Source organism: Emys orbicularis, chromosome 7, assembly GCF_028017835.1.
Source record: "Emys orbicularis isolate rEmyOrb1 chromosome 7, rEmyOrb1.hap1, whole genome shotgun sequence".
In the NCBI taxonomy this organism is placed as follows: Eukaryota; Metazoa; Chordata; order Testudines; family Emydidae; genus Emys; species Emys orbicularis.
This window is the reverse complement of record NC_088689.1, coordinates 103,201,720-103,213,043: the sequence shown is the minus strand read 5'-3', so window position 1 is coordinate 103,213,043 and position 11,324 is coordinate 103,201,720. Positions and strand designations below refer to the sequence as shown.

Genomic DNA, 11,324 nt, shown 5'->3' with positions numbered 1-11,324 from the left:
TCAGCGCCGCCATCCCTACACGCGCCATAACGCGCGTGGCTCGCATGTGCTTGATTTATAGCCTGGCCCAGAGAGCGGAAATGCAGCCACAGAGGCGATGCACAGGCACCGCGGAAAGAAGCTGTGTCATGCTGCACTGGCAGAAAGCAGCCACTTCTCTCGTAAAGGGGGAAGCTAAGTGGGGTGAGATCCTTTGCAGGGGCTCTTAGCCTGGGAGTTCCTGGAACAGGACCCTGCCCCCCCAGCCCCCTAATCCCCGTGGCAACCACCCGCCCCGTCGCCGACCCGCTAATCCCCGCGGCTGGCGGGGGCAGTTCCGGCGCGCTGGCCCCTCCTGTGGGTGGCCCCGCGGCGGGCTGGGTGTGTCTCGCTCCGAGTCGGCAGGCGGCGCGGCTTGTCCCTCACTCTGCTCCGAGCCCAGGCCCGGCCGCCGCCCTCTCAGCCCGCCCGATCCGCCGCGCACTCCCGCTGCTCCATGGAGGCTTATCACAAGCCCGACCAACAGGCGCTGCAGGCCCTGAAGGACGCGGCCAACCGGCTGCGCATCAGCTCCATCCGGGCCACCACCGCCGCCGGCTCCGGGTGAGTCCCGGACTGGGGCCTGGCTCCGGCACCTGCCGCTCCGTGGGGCCTGGCAGCCGCCCCACAGATTCCCGCGCACCCTACTCCGTCCGCCCCCATCGCTGCCCCCTCGTGCAAACTGCCCCGTCCCGATTCACCCAGCTCTGCCCCCTCGTGCAGCCTGCCCCCTCTCGACCCCCCCAGCTCTGTCCCCTCGTGCAAACTGCCCCCCTCCCGACCCCCCCAGCTCTGCCCCCTCGTGCAAACTCATCCCTTATCCTCATCTCTGCCCCCTCGTACAAACTCGTCCCTTACCCCCCCCCCCCCCCGCACTGTCCCCTGCCGACCTCTTTGTGCAGACTGTCCCTCTATCTCTGCCCCCTCGTGCTGACTTCCCCCTACTCATCGTCTATCACTGCCCCCAGTCTCAGGCCTTGCGTGTAATTCTTCCCAGGTCCCCTCCTTCTACCCCTTGTGTCAGTCATCCTTAGCACCTCGCTTCTCCCTTCTTCTTTCCTCCCATTTTCCCAACCTGCAGGTCACCTGGCCAGTGAAATGAAGCGGGCCAGATTCTGCCCTCTGGTATATCTGTGCACCATGCATTACAGTCTCTGGATTTGAGATCAGTACTGTCTAACTGGGGTAGCTGAAAGCAGAATTTGCCCTTTGATTTGCCGCTTGACCGAATTACAAAAGCTGCAGCCGGTGACTGCTGAGCCATGTGTAAGGAGTCTGTTTGTGGTGCTGCATGGTATTTCTGAGAGCAGCATGCTCCTGTCCTGGGAGCAAATGCACAATATGGGGTGGGCAGACCTGAGAGAATTTTCATCATTAGGAGATCTGGAGTTTTGAAGCAGTTGCATTTCCCAAGCTTGCTATGAGCAAAGCTTGTTATATTAGAATCACTGTGAGTGTTAAGTGAACTCGTTGGTTCAGCTCAGTGAAGCCCTTTCTGTAGGTGCAAAATGTAGCATTTGAGAATTTATATGGAACCATTTTTAGCACATATCAAAAGACCCAGTGCAAAACCTAATTCACTCTAGTTCTTTCGCTTGTATTAAGTTCTGAGGGATTTGGGGTAGTATTATGTGTGGGTGGGGATATATATGTTTACACAGTGCCTTAATTTGTGCCAGGGCTGAGCCCTGGCAATCCAGGCTTGGCAGTTCATAGCCCTGGCACCTCTGGGCTTACTGCATCAGTTATGAATGTAAATAAATTGCTTGAGCCCCAGCACATCCTTCATTCCAGATTAATCACTGTGTTTACATGTGGATTAGAAATTCATGCAGGGTTGGGGGTGCGCAGTTTTGGGTGGAGGGTTGTACTGTATTGGGGTGTATGCAAATGTTTAGAAGCAAGTTGTGAGGGGGAATGGATGTTGATGGGACACAGGTATATAGGGAATGCACGTTTGTGATGAAGATAGTGATAAAAAACCTTTCATGTTGGGGATGTTGCTTCAAAAACTAGCCAGTTTAAAGATCATCAAGGTAGATAACTTAAATATCAGGGATGTTTATTCCCTTGCTTTTGAATGTGCTACTTGTATGGCTATGGCTATATGTTCATGGGGTGAGAGTGGATTTAGTGTTGGGGGAGGGAAGGATTTACACTCTCTCTGGAGTGTTGCCTCTTTTAGTCATGGATTCAGCTTTGATGATGCAAGATTGGACAGGATTCACATTGAGAAAGCGTGCACTTAACATTTTGACAGTTTAATTATGACCCTTTGGGGGAAATCTGATTGTTAACAAAGTGTGTATAGGTTCACTGTACTAGTAAATATACTATGACTGGAAAGAAGGACCAGGAATGCTAAGTTAATGCAGAACTAAAAACCAAAGAATTTATGCCTAGGGCCAAATCTTTTCTTTTTCATTTTGTGCCCGTCAGTTGGAACTAATTCTCTACAGAATTTCAAGTTAGCCCAAATGGGATTATCTGCAAAATGCCTGCAGTCTGAAATGGGCAGTTTAGTCAGGCCTCTGGACAGGATTTAGTTTAGGCTCTGAAGTTTGCCGGTTCCAGAGTTGGCCTTGCTTTGATCGTACGGTATGGAAAAAATACTATCTATATTTATTTATATAAAATTAAAGCCAGAGTTTTGGCTGATCATCACACTTAAGCTTTTCCATGTGGAATGCTGCCTTTTGGTATTCCATCTTTTTGCAATTTACATTTTGTTTACTCCTTTGAAATGTGACTGCAAATGTATCTTTTCAAAAAGAAGAATTGGACAAATAATCACTTGGCTACTAAGGTCTTAGTGGGATAGGATAGTCTACTACAAAATATTTTAAAGCTGTCTCTCAATTTGCTAACATCTTTCACTGTGTTTCTGACATAAGCAGTTTTTTACCTTTTGTTTCTGAGAGTGTTGTATTGAAAATTGAAAGTGCAGGGTTGCTTTATGTCACTCCATATACACTCCGAGAAGATACTTTTTGGCTTTTTCCTTGTAGCTGCCAAGTCAATGGAAGTTGAGGACGCTCAGTCTGTCACTGGAATAGATCCTTAATTTCAGATGCTTGGTTTGGTCCAGTCTGGGTAGTGAGTTTTGAGTGCAAAATGCTCACCAGTTCCTCTTTTTAATTATTAATTTGTTTTTAAAGCTACAACATTTGGGATTGTGTTAGACAATTACACAAAAGTATGTGTAGCAAAAGTGGCAGAAGACCCACTAAATATAAGGAGTTTCATTCTGTATTTCATGTTGGTCCCATAATAAGTGTCAGCACTTTCCCACAGATGTAATTATTTCTGTGTTATGTGTAGGTATATAATACCGCAAGGAATTTAGCACAAACTTAGTTCCCTCTTCTGCTCCCCTTCAATTCAGTGGTAAAATTCCCATTGACTTCAAGTGCAGCAGGATCAGGGCAACTCTCAGTTTTGAAACAATACCTGATTATTATCCTTAGAAGTGGGAATGGAATGATTTGCTATAGTTTACTTATTTTAAAACATATGAAAAACCGTAAAAAGGTTTCCTTGAGATTTTATTTATATATAATCAATGAGACTTGATTACCAGGATGGTGACAGAACAATGCATTTAATAGGAGGAAAGAGAGTGAAGTTTCAAGAACATTCTGATCGTGTTAGGGAGTCAAATCAAGCTCACATAGCCAAGTATCTGCACACATCTGTCCAAATCTTGATTACTTGAACAAGGCAAGAAAGGATATGGCTCTCAGGGTGAGAAAGTAAATAGAACAGAATGGCCTTTAGCGGCATGATTGTCAACTACATTTGAAAGACAAGGTGGGTGAGATAATATCTTTTATTGGACCAACTTCCGCTGATGAGAGACACAAGCTTTCTCTCTCACCAACAGAAGGTGGTCCAATAAAAGATACTACCTCACCCACCTTGTCTTTCTAATATCCTGGAACCCACAAGGCTACGACAACACTGCATACAAATACTTATGGTTACAGGCTTATTGCAAAGAAAGACTGTATGTCTGAGTCACATTTTACATTTAACTCTTTTAAGGGGGTTAATATTTGGTTTAATGAAATGGTTTGTGAGCAGTAGGATTAAGAAAAAATACAGGAAATGCTTGAAATTAAAGCAGTTAAGAACAAAAGAGAACTTGTGGACTTCCTTGAAGGAAATGACTTTGTAAACTATGACCTGTGTTGCAAGCAGTGTTGTGAGGTGATAGATATATGAACTAGTTACTGCAGTGTTTTCTCATATTAAACTCTCATTGAAGACAACCGGAGCTTTGCCTGAATGAGAACTAAAGGATCTGGAAACCAGATCCTGCAAGATGATAGTATGTGAAATTTAGAGATGTTAAGGCTGTTCCAGTGAAAAAATGCAGTTTATGGGCAGAGAGGGGTTTTGTTTTAACTCTCCTGTTAATCCACTGCAATTATATTTGAGAATCAAAATAGATTAATAAATATAAAATCAGTATTTCAGTTACCAAAATTTAGGTCATTCAGAATTAAGATAGTTGCTCCTGTTCATTCAGCCAAGAGTGTCCATCATTACAGATGTCTGGGATTATGTGCTTTTATTGCTTGTTTTAATAAGTAGTCTTGCACAACTGTAGTGATGTCAGTCTTGTTGCTTCACAGTGATAAGAGTGCAACGCTTGCAAATGAATCCTGCCAGCTTCCTTAAAATTGAGCCTCATTAATATGGGACTCTAAGCCAATCACACACAATGATTTTTTTTTAATTAATTTATTTATTTATTTTCTTTTCCTTTTCGTCAGGTGAGCTTCTGAAATTTTTTTTTCCAGCTAGTGCATTTGGCTTAGCTAATTGTGAAGGCTGAGCTGCCATCTTTGGCACTGCATCTTCATTGGTTTTGCATAGAGAAGAAGATGGTCTTTTTATTAATGCCAGCAGTTGATTGGCCAAAGCTGATACAATCTTAACTGTTAGGAGATACGGTGTTTGAGGAAAAAATTAAAGGGTGAACTTCTGCAGTTTTTGAAACAATGGTTTCCTTATAAGATTTGATAAGACTCTTAAAAGTGGAAGCTGCAAGAATTTCTTTAGAAGCAGTTAAATTTCACAACTTGGGGTAGGAACAGAACTTGCTACATTAGAATTATCCTTTTTTAGTTTTGGCATTCATTCTTTCTTTTTTGGCATTATTGTTCTTTTAATTAAGCCCTTTTTAGCTGAAGCGTGTAGCAATTTACATATATATCAAGACTGAAAACCTGGCCCCATCAACAGAGCCAGGATTTCACCCCAAAAGCCGAAGATACAGAACCTAATTCCTTGTAATCTCTTGTTTAATGGAAACAGGTTCAAAAGCGTGGTGGCCCTTCTATAAAAGCCAGCTGGCAAGGAAGTTTACAAACCACACCACCTTTTTAATATTCAAAATTGGATGTCCATTCTGAATGGAATATAGAAGATTATGAATGAATGTATGAATAAAGTAAATATATTACACCTCTACCCCGACATAACGCTGTCCTCAGGAGCCAAAAAATCTTACCGCGTTATAGGTGAAACTGCGTTATATCAAATTTGCTTTGATCTGCCGGAGTGCGCAGCCCCCCCCCCCCCCCCCGGAGCACTGCTTTACCGCGTTATATCCAAATTTGTGTTACATTGGATTGCGTTATATCTGGGTAGAGGTGTATTTGCCATATTTTTCTCTTAATAGTAATTTTAAATAACTTCTTTTCTAAAGACTTAGAACTAATAAACAATGCCTTGGGTTTTAATGTAATTTAGCACCAGTGGAGTTCTCTGTATTCTAATAAAATTAAAAATGACTACAACAATAGACCATCATATTTCATCTGATTAAACAAAATTCTGTACACTGGTTTGAGACTGTACATCAGATACTGGAAATCAATCTCATCTTTGGTTATTTTCTATAATTAAAAAAGCATTTAATTAACCAATAGTTCTACAAGCATATTTTTGGAGCTCACTTCTTATATTTTTATACATTTTTTATTTTTTTCACATGCTCACCATTCTAGGTTGCTTAAAACCTTTTTTCCCAAGACCGAGCGTTCATAGAAATATGGTTAAGTATAAAGTTAATACAATTAAAAGAATGAAAACTTTAAACAAGCATGTAAGGTTTATTGATTAACTCATATGTATAAATATTTACTAATATATGTTTGAATCATGGTTTATACCTAATTATTTTGGTTCCCTGTGTGTGAGTACTTACTTAAGGGGTGGACACTAATCTTTACTCCGCATTTTGCTAGAGTGTTTGCATGTGTCTGTCTAACTTCAAATTGAAATAAGAGAGTATTACAGGGGCGGGGGAGAAGTGTCACTACCAAAAGGACTTGTATTCTGATTTAAGTTCTACTGTAAACTGTCTTATGAATCCTAACATGCATGGGAAATGTAGAAATGGAAAATAAAAGTTTTGCTGTGTGACATTCTTGACTAAACTCTTCTTGCTTTACAAATAGGGCTTCAGGTTTTAAATGAATATCATTAAAAACGTAATGGTAAATATCTGTAGACAAGAAAACCACCCTATAATTTGAACACTGGAGTTTCCTTCCAAGCCCAGTGTTGATGTCTACAGCCTAAATTACGTCATCACATAGTGACTGCTGAGATCAAGAATAGTCCTGTTTCATATCAATAAATGCCTGAAAATTGGTACTTTGGGGTCTAGTAAAGATCCCAAAAATACCTGCTAGGTGGTTGGCAAATAAATGATGAAAACCAGAGGCCCTGTTTACAGGTGGCTAAAAAATGCCGTCTATTAGGAATGCATTTAATGTTAAGACTATTTTTTCATGTGTATCTTCAGAGACGTTTATAAATCACAGCCAGGTATACAATTCTTTGTGTTCATTTGTTGGGCAATGATACCACAGACTGACTATACAAGGGTGGATAGTAATTTCAGATGGTAATTTATTTAAGTTATGGTAGTGAACACAAGTAACGGTGTAAGAGTACCTTTCTGTGACATTTGAAACACTACAGCCCAACAGTTTGCAATCCAGAGCTGGAAACAACACTTTTCATGCTTACCCATTTCTGTGGGGCATGATTACTTCTGAAATTGGGGTGCACACTTCTCTGAGCTTCTGTAGCAAATTATGGTTGAAGTATTCCTTTGTGCTGTCGTTGAAGTCTATGGCAAAAGTGCTCCTGACATTAATGGAAGCAAGATTGCCCCCAAAATATATCAACTACTGAAATATGTATTAACTTGCTCAATATTTCAGACTGTAAATGTAGAAAATACTCATCTTTCTATTAGTTAAAGATTAAACAAATCAGCATTTTTCAGTTGCAGAACTGATCATGTTTTTAAATGTACTGCAAATAAACTGATTATCATAAGATTATCCTTCCAATTTTCACTACCTAAAAATTTGTTTTATTGACTTGAAAATAAAATGTGAGGAATGTGTCTCTGAGGCTAGGTCTACACTGCAGCGGGGGTCCGACCTAAGATACGCAACTTCAGCTACGTGAATACCGTAGCTGAAGTTGCGTATTTTAGGTCGGCTTACCTAGCGGTGAGGACGCGGGAAAGTCGACCGCTGCCGCCGACTCCGCTGCCGCCTCCTGCCGAGGTGGATTTCCGGAGTCGACGGCAGAGCGATCAGGGATCGATTTTACCGCGTCTTCAGTAGACACGGTAAGTCGATCCCCGATAAACCGATTGCTACCCGCCGGATCGGCGGGTAGTGAAGACAAAGCCTGAGAGAATGTGTCTTATAAGACAGTATTAAATAAAAGTCCCTTTATGTTAACCGCTCTTATGATATAAGATAGAATGTAATTGGGATTTATGTAGTACAGTTCTAAATGTCCCAGAGCTCTTTGCAAAAATAAAACATGCAGCATTTCGAGGGTGAAATTCTCCCCTGTGCAAAGGGTCTGCACAAGACACTATACCACACTTAACCCTGCTCACTTAATGTAAGTTCTAAGTGGCATGGAGGCCTCTGCTTCAGGATGAATTTCACTCTTACTGATAAATTTCAGGCACGTATTGCATATTCTCTCTTACACCTTAGAATTGCTGATTGTGATGACATTCCTTGGTATTGAGAGGAATGGAGTGCACAAACAGATAAGCCAGTGCCCTTATCACTAAGACCTGCATTTTAACATCCACTTTGGTTTAGATAACAAGACATCCGATGCTCTCAAAGTACAGCTAATCGGCAGTAGGATAACAGCAGATGGTAGGGGTTATCAAAAACACTTAGAGTTACGTATTTTAATGATGAGGGTTAGAGGACTGGCATGGTTGTATTCTAATTATATGAATGCAAGTTGACAGTGGGCAGCAGTGATAATCTTGTATTTGCTTTGACTTGTAGCCACCCGACATCATGTTGCAGTGCAGCAGAGATCATGTCTGTGCTCTTTTTTCATACCATGAGGTACAAAGCAAAAGATCCCCGAAACCCCAGCAATGACCGGTTTGTACTCTCAAAGGTAAGAACCAGAACTAGCTGTGCTATACCTTCTCAATCTAAATCATAGATTAGTTGTTTATTAAATAAACACACCTGTTTTCTTGACTAATGTTCACTGTCATTCTTTAGGGTCCTTATCAGTACACAACTCTAGTAATGACAATACAAATATTTTCAAGAGTTTTAAGATTATTATATGCAATAAAAGAGGAAAATGCCAAATAAAATCTTGCTGAACATGGGAAAGGGTAAGCATAGTGCCTAAAAGAAATTGCCAGATTTCTGTGCATCAGTGTGTTGGGGTAACATACAACCTATTTAAGCAGTTAAGTTGTTTAATTACAAATTATATATTCTTTCCTGGTACTGTCTGTGAAATATATCCAGAAGCAATGTCATCTTAAGGCAAAGGTTATTTTTTAACGTTGTTCCAAGAAATTATGCCATTATGTATATTTTTAACCCATAAGTTATGGTTAAACTTTTTGTGACATCTCTTCTGTCTGTGGCCATGCTGCCTTTACTGTGATCCTTTCAGAGCTCTGATGTTAAGCTTTGTCAGTTTACAGAGTAGCAGCCGTGTTAGTCTGTATCCGCAAAAAGAACAGGAGTACTTGTGGCACCTTAGAGACTAACAAATTTATTAGAGCATAAGCTTTCGTGGGCTACAACCCACTTCCGAAGAAGTGGGTTGTAGCCCACGAAAGCTTATGCTCTAATAAATTTGTTAGTCTCTAAGGTGCCACAAGTACTCCTGTTCTTTTTGTCAGTTTAGTAATTTGTTGGGAGCCTTCCAAGGAGCATGGTAGGAAGTAATGTTGGTAATTCAGTGGGTGACATTCTTCCCGTATGCACTAGTGAGGTACTAAAGAGAACAGTGCTCCTAAAGGTGTATTCAGCTAAGACATAAAACAAATGTCCTGACTGCTTGATGTCATCAAAGTTTCCATGGCACTTGGATGATAGCTTGGAATTCTGGCTAAATTTCAGCTCAGGTAATTACATCCTTGCTGTTTACAGTCAGTCTGATGTCCTCTATTTTCTATTCTGAACTGTTCTGTGGTGTTTAATTCTGTTAAACCGCTGGCATATTGCTAGCATCTTCAGTGGCAGATGCAATGATCCCAAAGCTTTGAAAGACTTTATGATGAGTGGCATTTCAGACGTCAGATGTTAAGTAAAAGTGGCAAAAGTACTTGTGGAGCTCTGTACCAGATATTGTTATACAGTTTGAAACTGCAGAATGGGCTGCAAACAGGAAATCTGAGTTTTGATATGACCAGGCTGACAGGCAGAAGTTTGGGACATTACAAAGGTAGTCACCCCCTACAGAGGAAATGTCTGTCTCTCAGCTTTCTTGGTGCCTATATGAATTCAGTACCTGGATGAGGAGAAGCTAGCTAAAGAAACTAGACAAATTTTGAGATGATGCTGATAGGAAGAGGGAATCACTTTAAAGTACTTGATTCTGCTTAGATACCCCCCCGCCCCAATGTTGAAGGCTTCTGCCCTTGAATTGCTAAACTGGTCCACAGCTTTGGGTTCCTTTTGGATTCCTAGAGCTATTGGGTGCCAAAGTAGCCATGGTTACAAAAAAATGACCACTTCATCTGCAGTTGACCAGAAGATTATACCCATTCATATCAGATTCAAACCTGGCCACAATGACCTGTGGATTCAAGACCTCTAATCTTGATTGTTGTTACTCACTGTATCTAATCTTAAATCCATACACTTTCAAAAAGATCCAGGTGGAACAAAACTCAACATCCCATCTATTCAGCAACACTGGTTGCCATGGGTATATCACCCAGTACTTCATTCTCTGCACTGGTTACTCATCAAATAGAGAGTCCAAGTTAAGGTGTCTGTCTTGATAATTGAAGTCTTCCATGAGATTAGGCCTACCTACCTGAGAGAGAACCTATCCCTACTCAAGTATGACCTCCTATAAGAGCTTTAAAATAGGTACGAAGGAAGTCACATTCAGTCTTTCTTGGCTAGAAGTCTAATTATTGTAGTGCAGGCCTTGACCATGGAGAGAGTAAAAGCAGGAATCTGTGGAAATCCCAGGTCTCTGAAAGGAACTGAAAGGGCTTAGAGGCAATATGAAGCAGTGATTTGTTTGCAAGCATTTTAGAACTTGGTCCCTTAAATTAAAAAGAAACTTTTAATTGATCATATTTACACATTTTTATTTTGTCTTGGTATCGAGATACTGTGGAAAGTTGCTCTTTGTTTAGAATTTGTTTTTCCTTCTAGGGCCATGCGGCACCAGTTCTGTATGCTGCCTGGGCAGAGGCAGGCTTCCTACAAGAAGCAGAATTATTAAACTTGAGGAAAATTGATTCAATTTTGGAAGGACACCCTGTACCAGTGAGTATTTGAGGAATAAGCTTAATACTTATTAAAATTGGAGCTTCATGTGAATCAGGAAGTACATGCAGCTTATGCAACAAGTTCTATTTACTAACTACTGCACAGTAAAGATGTTATTTTTTTATTTTTTTTTTAAGAAGATGGTAGCACCTGTGGTTAGAAAAATAGAGAACTGGATGTCCCAATAGAAGTGGATGCCCAAGAATATGAATCTTAACATTTTAGTAAAGTTATAAACACCAACGATGTTCCAATCCAAACCACTTTTTTGGAGTTCCAGCATGGCTCATCTTCTTTCCCTGTGGGGAAACTCTGAGATAGCATCTCCTGTTTTCAAAGGAAGCTTATCTGATTGCCTCAGAGGCTTTTCACCCCCACTCCTGCTCGAGCCTCCCATCCAGAGCCATTAGCTCTTTGCTATCACTACCACTACCCCAGGGAGAAGAGTAAGAGAAGGTTTTTTTCAAGCAAGGC

General features: G+C 41.2%; 1 protein-coding gene across 2 annotated transcripts in view; it reads left to right on the top strand.

Moving 5' to 3' along the window:
• Window positions 1-395: 395 nt before the first annotated feature.
• The window catches only part of TKT (transketolase), a 34,186-nt gene continuing 23,257 nt past the window's right edge, over window positions 396-11,324 (top strand). The window contains exons 1-3 of one of the 2 annotated variants that reach the window (XM_065408398.1): window positions 396-582; window positions 8,373-8,490; window positions 10,734-10,847. In XM_065408398.1, the coding sequence (XP_065264470.1) occupies window positions 476-582; window positions 8,373-8,490; window positions 10,734-10,847 (339 nt within the window). In that variant the 5' untranslated portion in view covers window positions 396-475. Of the gene's footprint in view, window positions 583-1,227; window positions 1,285-8,372; window positions 8,491-10,733; window positions 10,848-11,324 lie in introns of those variants that run through there. The other variant, XM_065408399.1, reaches the window with a different exon arrangement.